A 26,191-nucleotide genomic window follows, 5' to 3' on the forward strand; every position below is an offset into this window, starting at 1 on the left:
GAGCCTGAGACTTGAGCACACGTGGGGGGTGTGGCAGGCGTGTGTGGCGGGCATCGTGTGGGGTGCACACACATGCTGCACGGTGAGCAAAGACGTTGAGGGCTAGACTCGCGGGCTCAGGTGCTCAGGGCCACATCCTGGGGTTCTCAGAACTTTTATCTTCGCCAAGTGATCCCAGTCTCTGGAGCGGTGCGGTGTGTGAGTTACATGTGAGGAAATACCAGCTCTGGGGGACGCGTTTCCCAAACATTTAAGGCACCAGTTGTGGCCGAACAGCTCTGTCCTGGTGCCCGTCCAGGCTGGCTTTGGGGAATGTGAATTGAACTTTCTAGAACATCCCTGGAAACCAGAGCTGGGTATGCCTGTGAATACAAACCCCACCCGCTCTGCGATGTACCTGCAGGGTGGAGGGAAAGCGGTCCAGACTGTGGACTCCGTTTTATTTGCTTCCTTTAAATTCCTCTCTCCAGCGTATTTCCCACAAGGAAAAATAACATTTTAATGAATGGGGATTAGTTACTTAACAGGTGACACAGGCTGTTTGTACCTTGATTCTTCATTTACTATTTCTATGCCGTGGTTTTATGAGCATAACAATTCATTTGTACTCCTCGGCGTGGGCCAGGCTGTCTGGCGTCCCCTGCTCCGAGTCCCTGGGCGCGGGGCGGGCTGGGCCTGAGGCTCCTGCGCTTTCCGGAGCTGCGGGGCCACTTGCGCCTCTCTTGGGGGCCGCGGCGGGAGGGGGCTGCTGCCGCCTGGGAGTCGGCCTGCGACAGTGCCTGCGGGCCCTGCGCCTCCGGCAGGTTGTGGGGGGAGCTCGGGGCTTGGACTCAGGGTGAGGGTGGCCGCGGGAGGTGGCCTCAAGGCAGCTGTGTCCCCAGGTGTTCCCCATGACGAGCTCGGGGGCGCCCATCAGCGAGTTCCCGTTCATAAGGACAGGCCTGCTGGGCTTCGTCGGCCCCGGGGGGCTCGTCTTCGCGGTGGGCAAGATGGACGGCCTCATGGTGGTCAGCGGCCGCCGGCACAACGCGGACGACATCGTGGCCACGGCGCTGGCGGTGGAGCCCATGAAGTTCGTCTACCGGGGCAGGTGCGTGGCGTGCGGGTCGTGTGCGGGTCGTGTAGACCATGCTTTTTATGTGGGTGAGAGTTCAGCAGCTGCATAAACGCCTCGCCTCCTTTGTTGTGACTCAGTTTCCTCTTCTGCGCAGTTGAAGCAGCTGGACTCGGTCACCTCTGAGAGCTCACCCAGTTCTGAATGTACAAGAAAGATCTTATATTAATTTCCTGAGCCCCATGAGTATATTTTCACTCACTTTCCCTGTAAGTTAAAATAAAATTACCCACCCGAAAACTTAACGTTGAATAAACAACTGCACAAATTAAAAGCCCAAATACTCACCTTGGTCCAGGCCGGAAGGACCCGCAGACGCAGCTGAGTCGCAGGTTTGCTCGGAAGAGCTGGTGTCGCGACTCCCGCCCCTCCCGGTTTCCTCTCCCGCCTTGCCGCGCGCGGGGACGCGGGCAGGTCCTGGGATCAGTGGCTGCGGCCCTTGGGTTTTGCTGCCTTACAACCTTGTGTCAGTCGGAGGCTCACGGACGTGGGAGACAGTGGACAGCTGGCTGTGACGTTGCCGCCTTCGAGTCCCCTTGACGACCGCAGCCTGTTTGCGGGGGGAGCGCGGGGGCGTCGGGCTGCGCTGCCGTGTGCACCTGCGCGCGGGGGGCTCGTAGTGGGGTGGGGGGCGGTCCCAGGCGGCGGCTGCCGATTTGAGGTCAGGATGCGACTGCAGCGGCCCCGACACCTGCAGGTTGGACGGTCGGTTGTGCCTGACCCCTCCGCACCGACGGGAGAAACCTGCCCCGACCCGTGGAACCTGCCCCGACCCGCAGCGCGGTGAGGGTGCCGTGCAGCGGGGGTCGGGGCTGCGTGTCCTGCGCTCTGTGGTGGGTCACGGTGACGCAATTCCTGCCGCGAGGGCGTCCCCGAGGCCCGCTCACCGCGCCCCTCTGTCCCCGCAGGATAGCCGTGTTCTCGGTGACGGTCCTCCACGACGACAGGATCGTGATCGTGGCGGAGCAGAGGCCGGACTCCACGGAGGAGGACAGCTTCCAGTGGATGAGCAGGGTGCTCCAGGTCGCCCAGCCCCCCTGCTCGTCGGGGTCAGGGCCTGGCCCCGCCCCCTGTGGCCGGGCGGGCGGCGCGGTGTCCCCTGTCCCTCCCCGGTTTGACCCCAAAGCACGTCCGGTGTCCCGGAAACTCCACAGTCTGGGTTAGGTCAGGACTTTGCAAAGCTGCTCCCCCGTTCATGTTGGGAATTCATTTTTCTTCTCTAAATTTCCCGTTTACCCTTACGGTCTTTGCGAGTCCTGCTGAGTTCAGATCAGAAGAAAAGGTTCCCTTGGTGTTTTTGCCCTGGGAACAGTGCGAGCACCACAGACGTGTCTGTGCCGTAGAGAGTATTTTCATAATACCCATATTTATCACGCGTTTCTGCTTATAATTCCCGCTGTGACACGATTTCCTTTCTTACTTTCCAGGCGATCGACAGCATCCACCAAGTCGGAGTTTACTGCCTGGCCTTGGTGCCGGCGAACACGCTCCCCAAAACCCCGCTCGGGGGGATCCATCTGTCGGAGACGAAGCAGCTTTTCCTGGAGGGCGCCCTGCACCCCTGCAACGTCCTCATGTGCCCCCACACCTGCGTCACCAACCTGCCCAAGCCGCGGCAGAAGCAGCCAGGTGCGTCCGCCGCCCCGCACGGCTGGCGCGGGAGCTCCGCGGGTTCTCTGTGCGGCGCCGGCTCGGGAAGCTGCAGACGGGGTCCTGGGCCGCTTCTTGCCTTTGCTCCCGGCGGGGTCACGTGCTCCGGGGAGTAACCGCTCCTCTGGGGGGCGTCTCTGCCCGAAGGTGGACGGGTTCGGCAGCTCTGCCAGGTCAGCGGGGCGGTGGGGGCCTTGGGTGCAGAGGGGCGCCAGCCACCCCCGTGGGACACCAGGTGCCCCACTAGTTAGGGTTTTGTGCAGCTGCCCTGGGTGGCTCCTGCCACTCACAGTCCCCCTCGTGCACAGAATGGGAGTGACACATCCCTGCAACTGTCAGGAGGCTGGTCTGGGAGTCAGAGCGGATGACACGTGGGGGACCCTGCAGCTTCACGGTGGCGCCCTTAGGCCGGCAAACGTTCGTCCAGCGCTTTCCAGTCTGCGAACACGTTGTGCCTCGTCTGACTTGACTCTCATGGCCCCGAGTCAGCCGAGCTCCGTGAGGTTGTGCAGCATCACCAGCGACAGGAGGCTGATGGCAGGAGCACCCTGGCCCTTCTGCCAGCGCAGCGACGAGGGTCCTGGGGCTGAGACGTGGGAACCAGCCTCAGAGGCAACCTGAGCCAGGGGCCGCGGGGACAGGGCGGCAGCATGTGGTGCCCAGTGTGGACAAGCCACTGTCCTCGTGGGGCCACCTCCCTTCTCCTCATGGGACCTGCGAAGGGGGTGCCCCTGTGTCCACTGCACCCGTGAGGAAGATTCACAGACAAGGCAGTTTGGGTGTCCCCAGACCATCTACGTTTTAGGGGCCCTGTGTCTCAGGCATCTGAGAACGCCCCTCCACTTAAGTGGCTTTCATGTGTCTATGAGGCGTGTTCTACAGTCACGCGGAATCCAGCCTCAAGTGGCCGCTATGAGCTGCTCAGAACCAGACTCGGCAGACAGGAACCCTGGGGATCCGCACAGGGTTCTCCAAGTCACAGTCCCACCCGGGGCACCTGCCTTCTCCCGAGTAGCGGCGATAAATGGGATGCTCCCTGCATGTCTGAGGAGGAGACGGGTCGTCCTGCTCTCGGGTGGTTGACAAGGGGACGCCAGGCACGGGGCAGCCTTGGCCCCGTGTCATCCTCCCAGGTGACATAGCTGCCATGGTGACCGGCCTGTGAGAGCCTCGCCCTGGGCCACCTCAGCCCAATGCAGCAAACACACAGCGCTCGCCCGGAGCTGTAGACACGCACCTTGACCTTCATCAAAGGGTTAGTAGGAGTTTGATGTCACAGTGGCCTTCAGCGCCTGTTTCCTCGAGCCAAGGACGACACATCGCTGGAGTCACCTTTGTCGTGTTACGCGGCCGTCCCTTTGGTGCTCGTTCTCACTCCTCCCGGACACACTCACAGACTCACCGTCCCACGCACCGCGGGACGCCTCCTACGGCTTCCAACCTCCTCCTGGGAAACGCGTCCATCTCGGCTCACGTGTTCAATGAGAAGAAAGCGTGGACGCTGCGTGTTGAAGAACCGGAAGGCTGCCTAGGGCTCCGAGCAGTCAGAGACTTTGGAAAAGTTTTGTGGTTCTTTGAGAAACTTCCTCCTTTCATGAAAAGCTCAGAGAGCTTTTCCCTTTCGAAGAGTTGTCAGACCCGAGACAGAGCGGTCGGGGCTGAGTCGGTGACAAGGAAGGAAGAGAACTGAGCTCACGGCAGCTGCTCCACCCTCCACACTCGCTGTGGCCCAACGGGACCTGCCCCTCCTGGGTCGATGAGACGCGTAGACAGGTGACCTGTGTCCTGCCTCATCAGCAGGGTGCTCTCTGAATCTGTCCTGAGAGGAGTTTATTAAACACATATAGTACTTTGTTTGATAGTCAACTCTCGGGCTGTGAACACCTCCAGGGGACAGGAACAAATAATCCAGAACTCTCTGGCTGCCCAGCAGTGAAGCACATCGTGTTTGAAGTTCCACGCTTGTCTCCTGTGTCATTTGTTACAACAACCACTGTGACGGTGCCAGCACCCGTGGTCCACACTCGCTGGATGCGCAGTGCTGGGTGATGGAAATGTCACCTCTGCAGAACCCCGGTCACGGCTGGTTCACGTTCACCGCGATGATCATTCTGGTCCTTTCTGTGAAAATCTCTAACACACTTTGCTTGGAGCCGGGGCTTCCAAAGGGTTTTCCCAGGGTGGGGTCGGTACCGAGGCTGGAAGTCGTGCCCTAAGGAATTTCCTTCTGTTTGCTCACCTGCCACCTCCGCTTCCTTCCAGAAATCGGCCCCGCCTCTGTGATGGTGGGGAACCTGGTCTCGGGGAAGAGGGTCGCGCAGGCCAGCGGGCGCGACCTGGGCCAGATCGAGGACAACGACCAGGCCCGGAAGGTAGGAGCCCCCACCACGCAGAGTGGCCCCCCGACTTCCCGCTCGGCCAGTTCCACGTCCACGTCGGCCACGCGGGAATCCCGGTCCCTTCGTAGGTTCCCGAGCCTCGTCTCGGCCCGCCAGCCCCACCGGAAGCCCATGCGGCCTCCCGGGGACCTTGCCGTGGGGCTTCCTGCCCCTGGTCTCCGGGGCACAGGGGGACAGTTAGAGCCAGGGCTGGTCCCAGGTCTCCTCGTAGCAGCGTCGGGGCCGCCAGAGAAGTCCCCGAGCCCCTTTCTACCGCAGACGTCACACGGTAGGACCCGTGCATCTGCGAGTCCCCGGAGGCCCTGCTCTGCCTGGGCTGTCAGGAAATGTGACCTGTCACCTGTCCGGGGTGTGCAGTGACACATTAACTGAAGCATCTGATCACTGTGCATTTCTGTTAATAAAAGGGGTAAAGGGCCACGCGCAGATATTTCCTACGTCCGGTCGTAGATTGAGGCTGTTCTTTCCACCGTGCACTGAGTCAATACGACACGTGTAGTTTGTGGTTTAATAACATCAGGGTGTTGCTTTTTTAAAAACTTAAAAGGGCCCATTTGTTAAAAACAGGATAGGACACAGAAATCAATATTGCATCCTCCGTACATCCCAGAAGAAGGGATTGTCCCTGTCGGCCGTGGGCACAGTTCTCCCGTCCTGGGGCGGAGCCTCAGGAACTTCCCCGGCGGGGCGCAGCTGGAGCTGTGGATCCAGCCGGGCGCGGGGAGCTCTGAGTCGCTGGGGGAGACGCTGGGGGCACGTGCTTGTCCCCCCGCCCCGTGTCACACGTGTCAGGGATTTTCCCGAACACCGGCGTCCTCGTTTCCCTGGGCGACGCGCGCTGCGTTAAGATGCCCAAAGGCGCCGAGGCTCCGCCCCATCAGGTGCTGACCCCGCCCCTGGTCAGGTGCTGACCCCGCCCCCGCGTCTGTTGCAGTTCCTGTTCCTGTCCGAGGTGCTGCAGTGGAGGGCGCAGACCACGCCGGACCACGTGCTCTACACGCTGCTCAACTGCCGGGTGAGGCGCGGGGCCCGCGTGTCGCGTTGTCCCCGCGGGTGGGGGGTCTGGGAGCTGCTCCCGTTCTCCCCGACATTCCTGACTTTCTCCCTCACTTGGGGCGTACGTGAATTACTCTTGCCTAGTTAGTTTTTGCTGTTTTTACTGATGAGGATTTCTTGCTTAAGGATTGCTTTTAAACATGACAGTTGGTACGTCTATGTGTGTACCTGTCTGAGTGGGTGTTTCAGCAATGCTGTTCGCAGTGGTGTAAGATACCTGTTTTATTTTGATTACTAAGCTACTTTTTTATAAATAAGTTATGTGTTTCTTACAGATTCTTAGGAATGAAAATTATTTCTAAGTATAATTAAAGTTCTTGGTTACATTTCACATTAGAAAACCAAACTCATCCGATATTGGTCCATAATAGCACTTAGGAGAAAGGCCTTAAATAGACAAGCAAATGTTATGAACAATAAAAACCAAATGAGGCCGAGGTGGGAGGATCGCTTGGGGTCAGGAGTTCGAGACCAGCCTGAGCAAGAGCGAGGCCCCCGTCTCTACGAAAGACGGACAACTTACCCGGCTGAGACCGCGTGGGGCCCCGTGATGGCTCAGGCGGCAGCGTCCGGTGCTCGTGACCCGCAGTCACCCAGCGCCCCCGTGTCCGCAGTGCCGGCCTCCGTCCCTGCTGTCCGCAGTGGCTGCCCCGTCCGCCCTCCCGGCTTCTGTGACGCCGTCCCCGTCCTCAGCCCTTCTGTGACGCGCTCCGTCCTCTCTGGTGGCGAACAGGCGACGTTCTCTCTAGCGACGAGCCACTGGGCTCACACCTCCGCGGTTCATCAGCACGTCCTCTCCGGGCAGGAAAGTCACCCGCGGGTGTCACCCGATGACATAGCCCGTCCCCGCCGTGGAGAAGCCGCCTGTGTGGGACTCGCCGGAACAGGGCGCCCCTTCCCGGCTCAGCGCCCTCCGAGGACAAACGATCAACCCGAAACCACCTACGTGCGGACCCGAGACCCTCACCCCTGAGACCCTCACCCCTGAGACCCTCACCCCTGAGACCCCCACCCCTGAGAGAGACGGCGCCCTTACCGCAGAGCTTGCCTGGAAGCTCTTGTCTTAACCTCAGAGTGGCACCCGGTACTGTGACAATCGTGTTTCTGAAGGTCGCCAAAGACGAAGGACAGCGAGCAAGTTAAAAATCTCCTAAGTGCCCACCGATGGGGATTTTCGAGAACCGGAATCAGAGCGTGTTTTCAGACACGCTGTTGGCGCCGGTTGTGCGACATCCCAGCGCCTGCGGTCCCAGGACCCCAGAAAGGCGAACCAGGGTGGGCTCTGTGTGGACGGGAAGGTGGCTATCGACAGGGGTCAGTTCGAGCCGGACCGGGAGCTGCTGCCTCACACAGGCCGCTCGGGGCGCCCACGTGGCGAGAGGGGCCCGTGGGAACGGAGGGGGGGCCGCTTCCACCACCGCTGTCCCCTGACACAGCCGCCCGCTGGCCACGAGCCCCGTCTGTGCCGCGGGGACGGGGACGGGGGTGGGGCTGGTTTTCCTGCCGAGCGACCAGCACTTCCCGGCGCGGAACCCTGACCCATGTTCCCCGGGCCTCCGCTGCCGTCCTGGTCCCATTCGCTGCGAGAGCCGAAGGAGGTTGGGGTGTCAGGTGTCCTCGCTGTGCACACGCGCGGGGCCCCGTGACCTCACAGCCCACCTGCCCACGTTCTGGCGGGACTCGGACTCCTGCCGCGTCCTGGGCTCTGGCTCTTCTGCTTCCTGTGTCTGTTTCTATTTTCTTACCTTGTCACCTTCCTCTGGGGAGAAGTAACTGCGGAAGGCGTGTGGCCGGTTCAGCGCAGCAGAGGAAGCCGGAGGGTCCCTGGCCGGCGGCCTGTGCGCCCGGACCCGGCTGTGCCGTTAGCAGACAGGACGCGTCCCCTCTCCCCTCCCTACGGAGCCAGCTGCGGGCGTCCGTGGTTCTGTGCGCGTTTTTGGTAGAAGTCGGGGGCTGGTGTCCATGTCTCAGGGCATTGTGGGATGTCCCACGACACGGCGGCCGTGCGCGTGCTGAGGGTGCGTGTGTTGAGGTCGCTGAGACGGGAATGCACCGTGCTGGCCCCGCCCCCGCCTGGCCCCGCCCCCGGCGCTGGGTGCAGCCCTCAGCCCCGCCCCCTCAGGGGGCCGCCTCCTGCGCCAGGGGGTCTCCGGGGATGGGGGTACCCGCTTCGCCAATGGCGGCTTCCTGCCCCTTAGCTGCGGCACCACTTTAAAGTAGAATCTGATCCTAAAGAAGCAGGTTTTAAAATAGCTGTAGACGGCGATCTCGTCACATCTTAGAACGATGCAAATAAATCTCAGGAAAAACTTTTTTGGGTTTTTTGCGTGTTTATAATTTGCAACTTACGTGTATTTTTCTTTACAGTTTATGCGGTGAATCCCACACTATTTCGGCATTTTTTTAGTACGTATCTTGCAGCTTATCTTCCCTAACCTTTTTTGAGGTATTTTTCGGCCCAAACGTGTTCTCTGTTTGTTTCTACATATTTTAAAAGTCTACATGAAAGTGCATTTGGCAACTTCTTTTTTTTTCTTTAGGTTTTTTCTGGAGGGAGGATTACTGGTTTTTTTGGTTTTGAATTTTGCTTTTTGACCTTGATTTTCTGATGTGGTCTTTCTAAATAAGCATTTTAAATTGGTCTTATTTATCAGCGTACAAATCCTGCGGATTTACTGGTAATTCTCGATGCCCATGTCAATAACACAAGTCCAAAAATTACTAGCTTTTTTTTTTTTTTTAATTCAGATGATTTTTTAAAAACATTTCTTGTTGACACAAATGTATCTAGACACCTATTTTATTTGTGCTTGTTACCTGGTTGGAAAGAACAGCATCGACCTCTAGCAGGCACGGGGCCTTGGGGGAACGGGGAAAACGTTCTAAAATCGGCCAGTGGCGGCCGCGCAGCTCTGCGAATGCGCCAGAACCCCTGGATTTCACAGTTTAAATGAGGGAAGTACCTGGGGTCTCCATGAGCCCTTGTGCTGGAAGAGTCCCCCTTACCCGCCTGTCCCCCGACCCCCAGGGCACCATAGCGAACTCGCTGACCTGCGTGCAGCTGCACAAGCGGGCGGAGAAGATAGCCGTGATGCTGGCGGAGCGCGGCCACCTGCAGGAGGGGGACCACGTCGCGCTGGTCTACCCGCCCGGTAAGGAGGCGGCGCCAGCGCTGCGCCGGGTGGGCCGGGCCAGCCCGAGTGGGGGGCGGCGTCGCCGCGTGGTCGCCAAAGCGTGTCCTCCTAGATTCTACCTGCCTCGCTGTGGCTGGTCACTCCCGCTCACGGGGACAGGCCGCCTGTTGTGCTGCTTTTAGAAACTTAAGTGACGCTTTCAAAGACATTTCAATCCAAGTTTGTTTTAGTGGGTATCTGAGGTTGTTCACCTGATCAGCAGTGGTTACATCTTTACCAAATTTTCATGACAAAGCTGAGTATGTCCTTGGAGAAGTTAAACCCCAGGCGGCTTTGGCGTCTCACGGCTAAAGCAACAGGGACAGGGACCGGTCACTGGGCTTTCCCAGGCACGGGCCGAAGGGGCTGCCGCCCGTCTGCCTCTCCCAGCGGGCACTGGTGCGGACGGGGGCGGCAGGCGTTGCGGCTCGTCTGCAGCAGGGACTCGTCTTCCTCTCGCGTAGGCATAGACCTGATCGCCGCGTTCTACGGCTGCCTGTACGCGGGCTGCGTGCCCGTCACCGTCCGCCCCCCGCACCCCCACAACATCGCGACGACGCTGCCCACCGTCAAGATGATCGTGGAGGTAACGCGCTGGGGTCCGGCCCCCGGTCCCGGCCTGAGTGTCGGGGTCCCCGGGGCGGTGCTGGGGGGTGGCGGGCGGGAAGGGGCTCCGCCTCCGGCGGCCAATCAGCCGGTTCTGGAAGCGACACTGGCACTTGCGTGGACGCAGAGGGGGGTGGTGGCCGCTGTGCCGCGTGTCGCCGTCGCAGGCGCCTGGAGGGGGCTTTGCCGCCGTCACTGGGCTCCCCCCAGCCAGCCAGGTGGGGGGGCCGTGAGCGCGTTTCTGGAAGTTACTTCCTCGAGATTTAGAAGTTTCCTGTTCCTTTTTGAAAGTATGTATTTATTTAAAAGTTTTTACGCCCGAGGAAGTGTAAGAGGATTAGGAGACGTTTTTCCCCGTTGGAGGAGGAACCACAGGGGCAAAATGGTTTGGGGACAGAATGCGGGTGTCCTGTTCCAGCGGAACGTGCTCCAGCAGCTACGTTGGGGCGTCCCCTGGTGTCGCCTGTGCCGTGTCTGGGCGAGGGACGCTCCTGCCGGGACAGGGCGCTCGGTTGGCTCCGAGTGTGACCGCGACACGGTGGCTGTCGTCCTCTCCGGCCTCAGCTGGCCGCTGGGAGGCGGCGGCTCCCGGGAGCTGCCCGTTCCAGCCACGCGGTTCAGTGTGTGTAACCAGCACTCGGGCTTCCCCCTCTGCAGTCTGCATTCGCCCTCCGACCTCTGCTCTCTGACCCGCAGGTGAGTCGCTCCGCCTGTCTGATGACCACACAGCTGATCTGCAAATTGCTGCGTTCCAGGGAGGCGGCGGCCGCCGTGGACGTGAGGACGTGGCCCCTCATCCTGGACACAGGTCAGTGCGGAGCCGCCGGTGACCCCGTTGCCCGCCTGGCTGAGAGCCGGGTGGGACGCGCCGGTCTCTGTTCTGCCCCCAGACGACTTGCCAAAGAAGCGGCCGGCCCAGATCTGCAAGCCCTCCAACCCCGACACCCTGGCGTACCTCGACTTCAGCGTGTCCACGACCGGGATGCTCGCCGGCGTGAAGGTGAGCCCGGGCGCGACGTGCGTGACAGCCATGTGCGAGTGTCCGTGCGCGTCCTTGCAGGCACGTGTAGGTGCACACGTGTGTCCCTTCCGCTGTGAAGTCCGAGACCATTTCAGCAGTTAACTGGGCTGTTCCAAACGTTCCAAGTATTTTTTTATGTAAACAGTTTCGTTAGCCCAAGTAGAACACCTCGCATGTCTTTATTTTTTGCTGGTTCTCAAACCGCGGTCCCGCTGTCCGCCTCTGCGCACTCTGTTCCTTGCTCCGTGTGACAGGTCACCAGAATGGAGACCCTCACGGGTCGGGTGGGGTCCCTGTGCCCTCCGCCCCCCGACCTCCGACCTGCCTGGGGGGCCTCGATCAGCTCCACCAGCCCCCTGCCCTGCGGTGGGATTTGGGGTGTTTCACCCACTGACGGCGGCAGGGAACAAGGGGAAGTTTCAGGAGCCTTTTAAAGGAAAGAAGCGTTTTCAGAGCAAGACGATCAGTCTCTGCAGTGCTGAGGTCGGCCTGGAGCCTCCCACGCAGCCAGAGACAGGCGTGTAGTTTCCATCCTGGCTCCGTGGTCTGCACACGTGGCTGCTGTGATGTGGAACGTTGATTCGGTGACCATATTTCCACGTGAAACAGCGGTGACAGGCCCTGTGTTCAGCGCTCCCTGTGGTTCTACTTAATCTAAATTACACACCCGGGAAACCCAGATAGAGGAATAGCGAGAATCCTCTCAGACTTACAGACTGTTTTTCTTGAACTTTTGACCATTTGATTTGTGTCACAAACACCCGACGTGAAATGTGACATCAGTCAGGGAAAGTCCCGTGTGCTAGGATCAGGGCTCACACCGTCCACCTGCTCCGCTCTGGGTGTGGATCCCCCTGTGGACTCTCAGGTCGTAGAGGGGACCATTTTTCCCAGAAAGAGATTTCTGTTGAATGTCAGCTTTCGGACAGAAATGTCACCCAGTGCTCAGTAAGGTGCCTTTGAAGGTGGGAGAGACAAGCTCGTCCAGTGAAGTACTTTCTCCATAGCATCTGTTCCCTGTTTCCTCTTAGAGTTGTTTAGCTAGAAGCCTTCCGTGAGAAAACTGATTATATTAAATTTATCTTACAGTGTTTTGAAGTAATTCCCATTTTGCCCCGGCCGTCGTGGCCCTGGGACTGGGACTGGCAGGGAGGGTGGGGGTTCTTCTCTGCGGCTTCCGTGGCTGAGCCCGTGGGATTCCAGCTGCGTCTCGCTGTGGCTGGTCGTGGTGGAAACGGTGCTGGCTCGGCCTGAAAGGCTGGTGTCTGACTCCAGCTGTGACTTACATGACCTTCAGCAAACGCTCTCACTTCTCTGAAGCTCCATTGCCTGATGACTTAGATGGTTTGTCCGGTGTCTCTGCTGTGTCACACTCTGGAGATGCCCTGGGAATGACCCGTGGTGGCTCCACCTGCCTCACAGGCTGTTGTGGGGTCACGCGAGGACCCTTTGTGTGTAACCTGCTGTTCAAATCCTGACTCATTGTTTCAGTCACCGGAGTTATCAGTCCCGGAGGACCATGAGCTTTGAGTGTGGTTTACGTGTTGAGAACGGGGACACCAGGGGGAACAGCAGCCTGTCCTGAGGCCACGTGGCCCAGGCTGGGCCCCTGTTGTCCCTGGTGCTGAAAGTGTCTTTGGGCATTTAGTGTCAGGTCCTATGCATTTAACGTGGCCGTGTTGCCTTACAGTTGTCTTGGGCCATTTGGTGTCAGGTCCCACGCCCTTAACATGGCCGTGTTGCCTTGCAGATGTCTCACGCAGCCACCAGTGCCTTTTGCCGTTCCATTAAGCTGCAGTGTGAACTTTACCCCTCTAGAGAAGTGGCCATCTGCTTGGACCCGTACTGTGGACTTGGATTTGTCCTCTGGTGCCTCTGCAGGTGAGATTCCTCTTTAATATCTTTTTTTAAAAAAAGAAATCATACTCTCTCCTTTCCAGGCCTTTGACCCTGCCGGGCAGCCCCCAGCATAGCCTGGCCTGCAGGACGCAGGACCTGTCCCCGAGCCTCTCCTGACGGGCCAACTCTTGGGGACACAGCAGTGCCTGTGGCGTGTCCCACCCTCGCAGACCCCGATGCAGTTTGGGGGAACCCATGGGGGCAGTGGCCTCTGAGAGCCGCCTGCTGCGGCCCGTCCCTCTCCCCGCAGACTCCCGGCCGCAGCAGTTCTCGATGTGAGTCGCTGATAAAGCAGAGACTCTTCAAGGGGTTTCCAGGTTTTGATGAACCTTCACTTAACCGACGTCTTTTCTGCAAGTTAATTGAGAAGTTGCACAATCACCGCATTCTGTCGACTGCCCCTTCAACAATAAAAGTAGATGCATAATAGCTACAAACCTCTGCGTTTTCTGCAGACCTCTGTGGAAACTCAGGTGTGTGATAATCACTCACACAGAAGTTAAAAATGATAAGAACGGCCCCTTCCCGGGCAGTCTGGCAGAGCTGAGGGTAGAAGAGGCTCTGGGGTGTGAACCTGGGGGCGTCACTCTCAGAGCCATGGGGGTGGGGGGGCCGTCTCGGGGTGTCAGAGCCCAGGTGGGAAGAGGAGCAGTGTCCACCCAGAGGGGCCCGTCGGGCCATGGGCGCCAGGCAGGGTGAGGAGCCCGGGGACCAGAGCTGGTTTGGGGGGGGTGGGCAGAGGCAGTGGGAGTGAGTGGTCACGCGTAACGTGGCCGCGGGTTCACTGTCATGCAGACGTCACCGAGGGCGCTGCTGGAGCCGGTGTGGCGTGGCGGCCGCATACCCACACGTGTTCGGTACAGACGCAGCTTTCCCCTGAATATTTTTGATCTGCGGCTGGTTAAAGCCATGGCTGTGGAGCCCACAGATGAGAAGCCATCTGTGTTCCCTTTTAAGAAAATAAATGAAACTTTGGGATATAGGAAGGAGCAAAGAAAGAAATGGAAACTTGTTCCAAAATGCCCTTTGTCACGTTTCCTGAAAAATAGTTTTTATGCCAAGAGTCTTGTTTAAAGCAGACTTTGTCCACAAACTTAATTTCCTTATGTATTTTTTTTACCTAGTGGGATTCTCTTTTAAACAGTTTTGAAAATTTTGAGACTGGCCACATAAAAGAAGAACTGGCGTTAGTGTTAGGACATAGTAATGAGGCCTCATGTGCTATTTTACCAATGAAGTTTTGTGTGGCTGGAACATCCCTTGTATTTAAATCTCAGAAGGTGATTTATCTGGGATGTTCTATTATAATGTATGACATCCGTTAACATTCATTCGTAGTAGTAAACCAAACAAATTAAAGCCATGAAAAATACAGTTTTTGCAAATACTTCATTATTCCAAGTCCGCGCTAACCCATCAACTGATAGTGAATTAAAATGTGTGATGTATCCTTTTTCTTCGTCTCCCTGAATGTGCTCTCTAAGACAAAGGTAAAATAAAAGGGTGATCATAACCTTCTGTTTGTTGATTTGTTTGGATCATTTTAAAGTAAAAATCTGAACTTAAAAACACCAAGTGACCAACTTAGTCGTAATTTTCTTCCCCTTATGCTGGATGTCAGTGTCTGAGCCGGCTCAGGCCCACGTCGAGTACACGCGTGAGTGGTGACCCTGTCCCAACGAGCCTTGTCTGTGACGACAGGCGGCATCTGTGGTTTGCCATCTCCTGCTCTGAACTGGCAGACATTTGTACCAAAATTTGACCCTTGTGTTTTCTGCTGTGAACGAGAATCCAGTTGCTAACGTGGCAGCTCTGAGAGAAACGTGGGAGCGTCCCGGCACTCGGCGGTTCTAAATACGTGCTCGCCACGGTAGCAGTAGCGACTCTGTACGGTAATTCCGCAGGGCTCGTGTGCTTCCAGAATGTCGTCCCAAACACACGGTTCCATGTCGTGGAGCTGGTTTCTGCCCTGTCTTCCCGCGCGGCCGTCGCCAGCCTCCCCCTGCTCAGGCTGGCGCTGCCCGATCCTCCTCGTGGCTGGCGCCCGCCCCGCCCTGACAGCCGCCTCTGTCTCCGCAGCGTGTACTCGGGGCACCAGTCCATCCTGATCCCGCCCTCGGAGCTGGAGACCAACCCTGCCTTGTGGCTTCTCGCTGTGAGTCAGTACAAAGTCCGGGACACGTTCTGCTCCTACTCGGTGATGGAGCTGTGCACCAAGGGGCTGGGCTCGCAGACCGAGTCGCTCAAGGTGAGCAGCCCCGTCCCAGCCCTCGGGTCCGCGGGGACTCCGTTCTGCCGCGGTGCGTTCACGGAGTTGGTGACGTCCATACAGTCCTCCAGAAAAGCCAGGGTGCAATCCGCTGTCACCTGAAGCTTACAGATTGTTTTCATTGGAAAACGTTTTTTAACGTGAATCTTTCCCCACTGCTATGATACGGATAAGCCAAAGTGTAAAGTATTTTATTGATGTCTTTCATCCCACTAGATCTACTGGAAAGATCCTAAATTTGTTTTTGTTTGTTTGGTCAGTTAAGTTCCTCAGGGAAGGTAACTTTATCTGATGTTGGTGTTTAAGTAGGTTTTTACGTAGCCACTCACTTTTGTTTTCCGTGAAGACTGATCCATAGGTCTGGATCCTAACCAAAATTCATTTTGCAGTTAGCTGAACAGTTGCTGTGTTTGTTTCTTACAATTTCTTACTTATCATGTAAAAGTAATAGTATTTCCCTCCATTTAAACGGAGAACATTTTGGCAGAGATATTTTCATGGCAGGTTAAGTAATGCCTAGTTCCAGGTATGTAGGAGGGAATGATCATGTGACCTGTCTGGATTATATTTGAATCTACTCTTCACTGTTGGTATGTCCAGATGTGTGTGTCTCCACATATGTACAGGCTATATTGTGCGTGTGTGTGCACATAAATCATCTGCACACGTATGAATAGTGAAGTGTGCATTTATCACTCCTGCATTCTGTCTTCCCAATCTATTAAGCTTGCACAGGAAAACAAAATGCAAAATAACTTTGATATTAAGCTACATAAAGGTGCAGTTATTTTAAGTTATATATTTGCATATGAATAAAATTATAAAACATAGTTATTACTCATGCCACCTATATAGTAAAAGAAAATGATCAAGTACATTGTCATAAACTCTCCCTGTTAGTACATACATAAGTAACCAGAATATTAATAATAGCATAATTCAGGGATTACTAAGCACTCTGTGTGCTCATTTAAGCTTTAAAACAGCTCTCAGAAATAAGAACCATTATTGTCCCCGTTTTAATGATGAGGAAGCTAAGTTGCAGGGAAATTGAACAAGCTTCCCAGTCCTCGAGTACAATAAACTTAGAGCCAAATTCGGCATCTCTGGCTTCAAAGCCACTGTCAGAACCATGTGCTGTGTCACCTGTCAGACAGACCAGGTGTAAACACATAATCTGTATCACCAAGGCTTCCGTCTGTCCTGTGTACGTACAATCCTGTTTATATACTGAATGTCAGAGTTATCTTGAACTGAGTTTCCTTCTTGTTCAGGACCCTGGTCAGTCACCTACGTGCTGAGACCACCTTGAAAATGCTTGAGGGGCTGAATGAATTGGGTCTTGGTGGCTGCCCTGTTAGCTCTGGTTTTATTCACTTTCACATCCAAATGCAGTTCCTGTCGCTGACCCCCTTCCCCAGCCTGGCCCGGGAGGTGCCTCAGAGAGTTAGTTGCACTCAAGCCTCTGAATCCCTCTTGTGTGCGTCCGGCTGTTTCCCAGCCGACCGGATTTGGTGCAGAGAGTGAGATGTGCTTGGTGATGAGCACTTACCTGTGATCTTTCGGAGAGCTGTTTTTATGAAGTTGTCTAGAATTTCAGTTTTACATTCCTGTATTTTAAAGTGTAGGTTTCTTGTGTTCCTCTGTGTGTTCTTGCATGTCCGTGCTCCTAGAAATACATCACACACTTCCCAAACCCCGTCCCTTAATTACCTTATCCAGGATGTTATTTTTCCTCAACCTTTTTCCTCCTCATGGTTCTTGCTGTTGCTCCTTGCTGTTGTTTATGGCATTGGTAACGGCGTTCCTAACCACCTGGGCATCCGTGTGGTCTCCACCAGCATCCTGGAGAGCTTTAGTGAGTGACGTGGCTGGGTAGCCCTGGGCATGCACAGCCGCGCTGAGCTTTCCGGCGTTTACCTGGGGTTCAGACCGGAGGAATCTCCAGGTCGCCCAGAGCCCGGCGCACTCAAGGGCGACTTGGTGTCACTGTCGTTACTTCCAGGCACGAGGACTGGACTTGTCCCGCGTGAGGACCTGCGTGGTGGTGGCGGAAGAACGGCCGCGGATCGCGCTCACCCAGTCGTTCTCGAAGCTGTTCAAAGACCTGGGGCTGCACCCGCGGGCCGTCAGCACCTCGTTCGGCTGCAGAGTGAACCTGGCCATCTGCTTGCAGGTGCGTCTCCCCGGTACCCACAGTGCCGGAGTCAGAAGGGTCACCTCAGTGACAGGGGACGGCACAGACTTGCTCAGCGTGTTCTCCTTGGCTGACGCTTAGCTACATCTGGACCGAGTATCTCTTAGCCGTATGCATGTGGTGGGTGCACATTTGTTTCTTTTTTTTAAATTATAGTCTGCTTTTGTATCCATTATTCATAACGAGCATTCATCGCCCACGGGCTCCGTCCCAGACATTGCAACTTTTGTAGCAGGGGTAGCAATTTGCCTGCACCTCTGCCGTGGACTTTCTAAAGATTGGGCACTAGACGTGTTTCATGAAATCCTGTCCCTTGAAGTAATCAGTCTCATGTATGCAGAAATTTATGTAGGAAATGTCATTACATGAAGCAGGGTCAGGAATTTGCTGCTGTGAGGGCGACATAGCACGAAAATCAAATCCACGTTGTCAGGCGCTCAGGGTCGGGAGGGAGATTTGGGGAGCGAGGTAGGTTTTCCACATCTCGAGCATGGTGGTGGTCACATGACTGTGTGCATTTGTCAAGCTCAGCTGATCTGCACAGGCAGCCTCCCACCAGCCACGTGAGAGGTGGAGAAACCCATGGTGCCCTAGGCCAGGCGGATGCTATGTTGGCAAAGGGACTCGTGGTCCAGACTCGTGTTCTTCGGCAACGCGAAGATTTTGTTAAATACTCACTCCTGCAGGTGTACTTGAAACTTCAAACTTTGTACCTTAGGATTTTTGAAACGTGGAATCACCTGTATTTTAACTTTTGTCGTCTCCTGTGTGTGTCCTGTACCCGTGCTCAGACCTGCTCCGCTCCAGGGGCCGAGCCACCCCACACGGGTACAAGATAGGAAGTGAGGTCCTGCTCACACCTGTGTTTTTCTGAGATACGACCTTAAGCCATTATGATAGAATTTGTGAATTGGGACAATTTAGAGAGAACATTGACTTATTTTTGTTCCAGTTAATATTTAGGATGGGGGAATCTTGAGGGAAGGGAATTAAGTCATTCAGCCTGAGCACATTCCATGAGAGCCCAGCGCCCGCTGTTACCCTGTCATTTTCTTTCTTTGTGCCCTGCCTCCCCCCTAAAGATGGGTCCTCAGAGATGGCAGCAGCTGTAATTACCACGGTCAAGCAACAGAAAAATGGGATCATAATTTTTTTTTTTTTTAAGATAGACTGGGCTCTGTTTTGAGTGGTGGTGGTTTCTCAGCCTGCCTTTGTTTATAACCAAGTTTCAGCCCGAAGCAAACCGGCTGAGAATCCTTTCCTGTTGCCGCCGCCACGTCCGGTAACTGCCATGGTCGGGAGTGTGGGCTGCACTTGCCGTCCACACAGAGAACAACTGTGCGTCTGCCCGGGTGCTGTGACAAAGCTGCTTCTCCTCCTTTCTTATTTGGGAAAGATGCCTGAGTGGCCCAAGAGAAAACACCTCACATCCGAGGGGCTGCCCAAGTAGCTCTCTGCAGTTTTCCTGCTGTGCTGCTGCCGATGACATAACACGGCCCCAGGTGGCACCACAGCCGTGGAGGACGGGGAGAGGAGAAAGCAGAGGTGGCCGTGTCTCTGGGGAGCAGCCGCTGTGGCGGGTGGCGCGGGGGTCTCACTGGGGCTGCTGGGCCAGACAAGGGAGAGCCGCGTGTTTCTTTGGGGCTTCAGAGGCACTTCTGTCCCTTTCTGTACCCGGCCGTGCAGCAGGACGGGGCTGACTGCCCCGATCGCGATGCACAAGCTGACGGGGTCCCTCTGCCACTGGAGCTGTTTCAGGGAAGCAGCAGTCAGTGGGTTTAGCCAGTGAGATTTGTACTCCCGCTTCCCTCAGAAAGAGAAGAAACTCAAAAAGAGCACCGTGAAGTTAAAACACCATTTACCTGACGCACTGAAACATCACTCAGATCTGTCCCCGTAGGTGGTCGTCTCTTGCTCTCTCTCCTGTTGCTCTGCGGATATGTTGACATCTTTAAAACGTTTTGTTGTAGCCTTTACTGGTACAGTGATTGATTTTAACGATTTCCATATTTGATATTGCTTTTGATCTTCTTTTTACTTTGTTTCCTGCTTTGTGCGTCCTCCCTCCCCCATCCCATTTTTACCTGTCGGGTGGTGTCTCTGTGTGTCACTCACTTCCGGTCTCTGTTGGTGTGGCATCCTCCCCTCCCGCCCCCACCTCCTGCCGCTGTAGCCCCACAGGCTGTGGACGCTGGCCGAGCAGGTAGGGACCTTCCTGCCCCCTGTCCCCTGCCCCGCCCAGCAGTGGACAGACTAGGAGTTGAGTGCAGAGACCGACCGGGGGTCGGGGACCCTGCAGTCACAGGTGCTGACGGCTGGTGACGTCAGCACTTGAGTATCTCTTAAACGTCCCCCACATGTCACAAACGCTGTGTTTCCATTGTACACAGTCGGTGGTGTCTTTGCCCATTTGGGTTCATCTCCATTTTACTTCATTTTCCACCCGTTTTCTGATTTGCTTGTTTGCTTTTTACCTGGTAAGGTACGTACCTTACTCCCTCACACCTGTTCTCCACTCAGCGCTGGTCTGTGACACGGCTTCGCAGAGTGGCCGTGGGTAGAGGGGGGACGCTCTTGCTCCGCACTGTCTCCGGAAGCTTCCACCTGCCACCTGCTGCATGTGCCTTCCTTTTCCTCTGTCTTGGGGGCAGGAGGCCAATGCCCAGGATCACTGAGTAGTATAGTATGTTTTAACCAAGTTGTCTTTTTTGTTGTTTTGTTCTTATATTTCAACAATATAAGAAAATGTGTGCCCTTAGCACAAAATCGGGGTTCTCTCTCGAGGAATGTCAGTGTAGTTCTTCAAATAAATTCTGAAGGACTATTTATTTTTTGGTACATCAGTCGTGGGTCCAGTCTTTTCCCAGCCAAGGTGTGTTGTATTGCCTTCTCAAGAAACGTCTGTAAAATTTTGGTTTGTAACGTAGCCGTGAGGATGTTGCTCTTAGATCACTGATTGGAAGTGATTTAAGTCAACCCCGCATAATCTTTGAGGTGAGTTACGGCACCAAGATGAGGGTTCTGGCCCCTGGGCTGTTTAACAGTCCTGAGCTCAGACCACAAGGTCCTGCCCAGCGGACCGTGGCGGGTGTCCCCTCCCCGACTCATCTGTGCCACGGCCACCAGAGAGCGGGACTGGGGGGAGCACGGTGGCTCTCGCCCACATCCCCTCCCAACCCCGGGGCAGCTCCGGTGGCTGCCTCAGGACCACGAGCTCTGAAAACGCACCTTTTATCCTAAAGGTGGGTGCATGTAGTGGAGGCTCCGCAAATGACACATCACATCCTCGGCAACCCGCTTCTGCCAGCTAACCGTTTCCTCTTGGCACTTCCAGCTTTTTATTTGGCAAAATGTGTGGCATGTCTCTTACTTTTTTTTACACGTGAGTGGTGGTCAAGCTGTGTGAAAGTCCACCGTTATCCTAATAAGATGTTCCCTTGGGAACTGAGATCATCAAACTCAAAGTTAGAGGTAACCTGGATGGTGTGGTTTTAGTGCTTTTATTTTTATTTTTCAGTTTAAGATTTTACCAAAGGCTTGCGGGCTAGTAGGACGGCAGAGCCAGGTTTCCCTGCTCACAGACTCGTGTTAAGCGCTGTGTCTCGTTGCTTTCAGGGGACCTCGGGACCTGACCCAACCACTGTCTACGTTGACATGAGAGCCCTAAGACACGACAGGTACGGTACACTGGCGGGTTTTTCCTTTTCTTTGGTCGCCTCGCACACAGGTGCCCATCTGGAAGGAGGAAGGTCCACCGTGTTTATCTGCTTGAAGTATAATTGTCTATGAATAAAGCAGTAGAGTCGGGCAAGTGGGGTTGAGCTTTGCACAAGGGCAGGATTGTGGCCAGAATCGCAGAAGGAGCCTCTCGGTTCTTGGCCGTTTGAGTCAGACACTGTTCTGCCCACATTTTACGTGAACTGAAATCTTTTTTTTTACATCAAAATATTTCTAATGAATACAAGATAGGTCTTTTAAATGAACTATCATAGTTAAATTTAATATCACAAAACAAAATGCCTTATCTCCACTAATTTTTCAAGTGGGGGAAATCATTGGGACTGACACTTAGTTTAAGTTTTAAATGTGATTATTAAATGATAATATTTTATCAAATATAGGAAATATTTATAAGAATTTCCTCCAGTTCATCAATCTTTTTAGGCCAAGTTTGAGCCCATGTCAACCTTAAGGGTTAGATTCAGTGCACCTAAAACCACGTTTTAGTCTTGTGATCCTGCACATGCGGCCTCTTGAGTTGTGTTCTCTCTGCCTGGGAAATGGGGACAATGGCACCTATTAGAATTGCTACAGGATTCTTGATTGAATACATCTTAAGTGCTTAGGACAATGCCTGGCGAACTGTAAGGCTCGATACACTTCATATAGTTACATGTTTATGTGGATGTATAAATTAGACAGGTATATCAGTGGTATATGTTTTCCTCCTCTATTTCTGCTCTGTCTTCAGGCATGAACACGGCCTTCTAATTCATTGTTTAGCCCAACTTCATACATAATCATAGGGTCAGAAATGTGGTATGGCTTTGGTGATTCCTTAAGTAGTATTAATACTTATGAAGGATGCCTGAAAGTTAAATGACTTTACCAATGAAGAAAACTGAGTGAAAAATAAAAGAATTTACATTTTTATACAATATCCGATGTTGTTAATATTTGGACATGAATTTCCGGTTCCACTTTGCCCTCGCAGGCATGCCAGAATCTTCCACGGGGTTTGCTTCCAAGCCCTTGGTTTGGCTTCCGTCCTCCCCCGGTGCTGGATACGTACGTTCTTCCCATTTCTCCGGCTCCTCCGTCCTCGGAACCCCCGGGCCGGGCGCGCAGGGGCCCTTTGCGGACACCCCGATGGCGCCACGGGTGGGGTCCGGGTCCTGGCCCCCCATGAAGAATGTTGTCAGGAGGCGGAAGCGGCAGCTCTTTCTTTGTCCTGATGTCGTCTTTGCTTTTTAAAGTTCCCACCCTTAGAGCCTCCGTCCATGTTTTACACGTGTGCGGGGTTTTCTGTCTTTACATTTCATTCCAGCCTCCCCGCTCGCTGCGCCCTGTCGGTGTCGCCTTCAAGCCTCCAGTCCCGGTTTCCCTTAAACGAGGGAGCTGAGCACCAGCCGCGCGGTTCCCGCCCCCAACTCCTCCCGCGGAGCTCGCGGCCTTGGCGGATCCGCGCGTAAATGCGACGTCGTCGACGCCCCCTAACCGCAAACCACTGGCCCCCTCTGTCCCCGTGTTGGCGCGGCCCGGCTCCCCCGGAGGAGGAATCGCCGGCCCAGGTCGGCCTGGAAGCAGGTCCTCCGGGCGCCGAGCTCGGACTCGCGCGGGAATCCGGGTCACTCGGCTTCGGGGCACTGCGAGGTGACAGTCCTTCCGTCTGCGTGGCCGGAACGGTCCGCTTCGGCTTTGAATCCCGTCCGGGGGCTTGTGAGCAGCTGGCGCGGTCCCTTCCGGCCGCCGGGCCGCTCTTCCGGTCGCTGGCGGTGACGTCAGAAAGGCGCCTCCCGCTGGGCCTCTTGGCTCCCGTTCATTGGCGTTGCATGTTCCCCTTCGTCCTCCCGGCCCTTCCAGGACTGCTAGTTAACAAAGTCATGTCAGTGTCTTTAAGCAGCGTTCTCTCCCGTAAGCGTGTGCTAAAATGTCCTGCTGAGAGGACCAGATGATTATCAACTAGGAACGCAGCCAGAGGGACAGGGGACGGGCGTCTTCAGCCCCCGGGTAGATCCGTGGCGTCTCCCATGTGGCTTTGCGGCCGCGAACGGGTAACGTGATTCCGATCACGAGGGAGGGTCGGGGCCCCAAATGGACGTCTGAGTGGCCTTTTATATTTTTAAAATTTCTTACTGTGATGAAGTACACGAAACACCACGTTTGTTCTCCTAATCGTCTGCAGTGTGCAGTTCAGCGGCGTCCATGGCCGCGGCCGTCGCCAGAGCTCGCCTCGTCGTCCCAGACCGAGACTGTCCCCGCGGTCCCCTCCCCAGGCCCCGGCACCCGCCGTTCCGCTTCCTGTGAACGGATTGGATGCCTCTGCCTCGTGTGGTCAGACTCGTCCGGGATTTGTGCTTTGTAACTGGCTTATCTTAGCATAACGTCCTCAGGGTTCGTCCACGTTGTAGTATGTGTCAAAACTTCCTTCCTTTTCTAAGGCTGAATAATGTTCCGTTGTATTCATAGACCAAGTCTGTCCTTAGGGACTTAGTTGCTCCCAGCCTTTGGCTGTTGTGAATGATGCCGCTGTAACATGGGTGCATGTCTGTCAAGACTGTTTTCCATTCTTTAGGATGTATACCCGGCAGTGGGAGTGCTGACCCATATGGCAACTCTGCTTTTTACTTTTTGAGGAAATTCCGTACTGTTTGCCACGGCAGCTGTACCAGTTCACATTCACCGAGGATTCCGATTTCTCTCTGTGCTTTTCAGCGTTTCTGATTTTCTATTTTGTTGGTTGCCACTGTCCTCATGGGTGTGAGATGGTATCTCATGGTGATTTTGATTTGCCTTTCCCTCATGACTGCTCATACTGGCCATCTTTTTTCACGTGCTTATTGGCTATTTGTATACTTTCTTTGGAGAAGTGTCTATTCAAGTCCTTTGCCCATGTTTTTAACTGATTTTTTTTTTTTAAAATATTGAGTTGAAGGCAGGCATGGTGGCTCACTTCTACAATCCCAGCACTTTGGGTGACCAGGAGTTCAAGACCAGGCTGGGCAACATAGCAAGACCCTCTCCCTACCAAAAGTAAGAAAAATTAGCCAGTGAGGCAGCACGCACCTGCAGTCCTACGTACTCCACCCAGTGTGGGCAACAGAGTGAGACCCTGTCTCTAGAAAGAAAAAAAAAAAAAATTCTACTTTAGCTCAATTGTAATGCATGTAAGACGTGTATTCTAACACTGGGGTTTACTGCAGAGGAACATGGGGCCTCTGCTCTCTGCTCAATATTTCTTAAATCTGAAACTGTTGTAAAAATAATGTTTTTTAAAAAGAAAAAAAAGGCAAGGAGGTCTGAAAAACTAATGTTTTTCAGAAATTCGGTGAAACCAATTTGCCATCAAAACCTTACGAATGGACATGAACCTATAAACAATTTATCCCACTCTTTACTACAGAAATATTGTTGTGTTTGGTCAGGATCTCAGAAAGCACAGGTCTGTGCTCAGGGTTAGCACTCAGAAGTCTGAACCGTCTGAAACCTGACGCTCACCTGGCCACGCAGGGCTCGGTTGAAGACCGGAGGGGCCGTCCTGGCCACACCGTGGGCTGGGGTCACGCCTCCAAATGGTGTCTTTGAATGGGAAGAAAAGAACGCAGGACTCTCTTCCACCTGAGGGAGAGACCAGGGAAAAGGACTGACAGAAAAGTCTGGATGCGGGGGGAATATGTTAAGCTCGTAATTTTATAAGTGAAAAGGTGCACAAAGTATGCTTTGGTGCTTCATTTGCACAGTGCTTTTAGGTTAGATGAAAAAGTTCTTCTGTTTTGTGTCTCATGACTCATTTTTAGGGTGATTGGTGCCTGTTTCTGGACTTCTGTGACGGAGACCTGTTCCCTGTTGGCCTTTATGGCAGCTACCTGGGGTCGTCCCACACTGTAATGTTGCTTTTATGGTGGTGATTCAGGGAGGACCTGGTTTAGAAATAATCGCGCTCTTGTTGTATTTTGTTGTTTTGTTAGTGTTTTTGGATGTGTGAACGGTGATGTCGGTTATGTTTAAGTACTGATTTTTTTCCTGATGATTTTAATTATCCTTTCTCATATGCATAAGTCATTACAAAGGAAACAACAAGATGTTAAAATACGATCTTTGACACTGAAAGTTGTCTGATTTTTGTCCTTGTCTGAGAACTGAATTTAATCATAGCACCTAAATTAATTAATGCTTTTGAATATTTAATTCCACCTTTATCTTTAGGGATTTTAAAAAACTTATTGAGATGGGCTTATTTTATTAGTTATTTTAGATACTTCAAATTATTTTTGGAATAAGGTATAGTTTAAATTTTTAATTAAAAGTTTTGGTTGGTTTTTTAGCAGCACATCCTTAAATACCATCCGTAAATGTCGAGCTTGGCTGCATAGCAACTCGGCTCTACCAGAGTGGGTATTTCTGGGTCCTGCCTGCTCTCCCCCGTGAGGCCACGGAGCTGGCACAGGGGACAGTGTCAGCCAAACCTGCATCTGGTCTGGTCACGCCGGCTGTCAGGACTGACGATGCAGATGACCCTCCTGCAGGTCACGCGTGGCCATAGGGAGGCCCCGTCCCCTTTCCTGACCCCATGTCTGTGTGTTGTCTGTGGCTCCGGCTGGGCTGACTCCGAAGTGATCATGTTTCTGGCAGGGGCAGCCCTGCCGTGTGGGAGTGCTCCTCTACTGGGGCAGATGATAACATTTTGTTTCTCAATTGTCATTAATAAGCCCCAGAGCCTCCCACACCCGCCTGCGGGGGAGAGGAGACGGCGCCGGTCCTGGCTGCCTCTGCGCCCCCTTCACAGGATGCTCCCGTCCATCTGCGGCGGCCAGGCGAGGCGGGGACAAGGCGTCCTGCTGTCACCTTCTCGGGTGCTGAGTAGCCAGAGGACAGGGCGCCCCTGGTGGCAGAAGGCGCCGGGCGTGGCAGGAGTAGCGCAGGCGGGGCTCGAGGCCCTGCGGGAAGACCCTGGTGCACACTGGCACCTGCCGGGTGCAGGACTGTCCCTGCTAACAGTGCCCGTGTGGCTTGGCACCCGTCTGTGGTGGCAGGAGATGGCGCCTCAGGGGGCCTCTGTGCGCCTGGAGACGCACATGCCCCGGACA

General features: G+C 54.6%; 1 protein-coding gene across 1 annotated transcript in view; it reads left to right on the forward strand.

Moving 5' to 3' along the window:
- The window catches only part of DIP2C (disco interacting protein 2 homolog C), a 169,788-nt gene that overhangs the window by 128,766 nt on the left and 14,831 nt on the right, over positions 1-26,191 (forward strand). Inside the window, exons 20-32 of the mRNA XM_045530775.1 lie at positions 882-1,090; positions 2,023-2,137; positions 2,542-2,743; positions 5,027-5,136; positions 6,098-6,178; positions 9,248-9,371; positions 9,857-9,978; positions 10,695-10,806; positions 10,889-10,998; positions 12,770-12,900; positions 14,998-15,166; positions 17,193-17,363; positions 21,000-21,061. Coding sequence (XP_045386731.1) covers positions 882-1,090; positions 2,023-2,137; positions 2,542-2,743; positions 5,027-5,136; positions 6,098-6,178; positions 9,248-9,371; positions 9,857-9,978; positions 10,695-10,806; positions 10,889-10,998; positions 12,770-12,900; positions 14,998-15,166; positions 17,193-17,363; positions 21,000-21,061 — 1,718 coding nt within the window. The remainder of the gene's footprint in view (positions 1-881; positions 1,091-2,022; positions 2,138-2,541; positions 2,744-5,026; positions 5,137-6,097; positions 6,179-9,247; positions 9,372-9,856; positions 9,979-10,694; positions 10,807-10,888; positions 10,999-12,769; positions 12,901-14,997; positions 15,167-17,192; positions 17,364-20,999; positions 21,062-26,191) is intronic.

This window comes from Lemur catta, chromosome 18, assembly GCF_020740605.2.
Source record: "Lemur catta isolate mLemCat1 chromosome 18, mLemCat1.pri, whole genome shotgun sequence".
Taxonomy (NCBI): Eukaryota; Metazoa; Chordata; class Mammalia; order Primates; family Lemuridae; genus Lemur; species Lemur catta.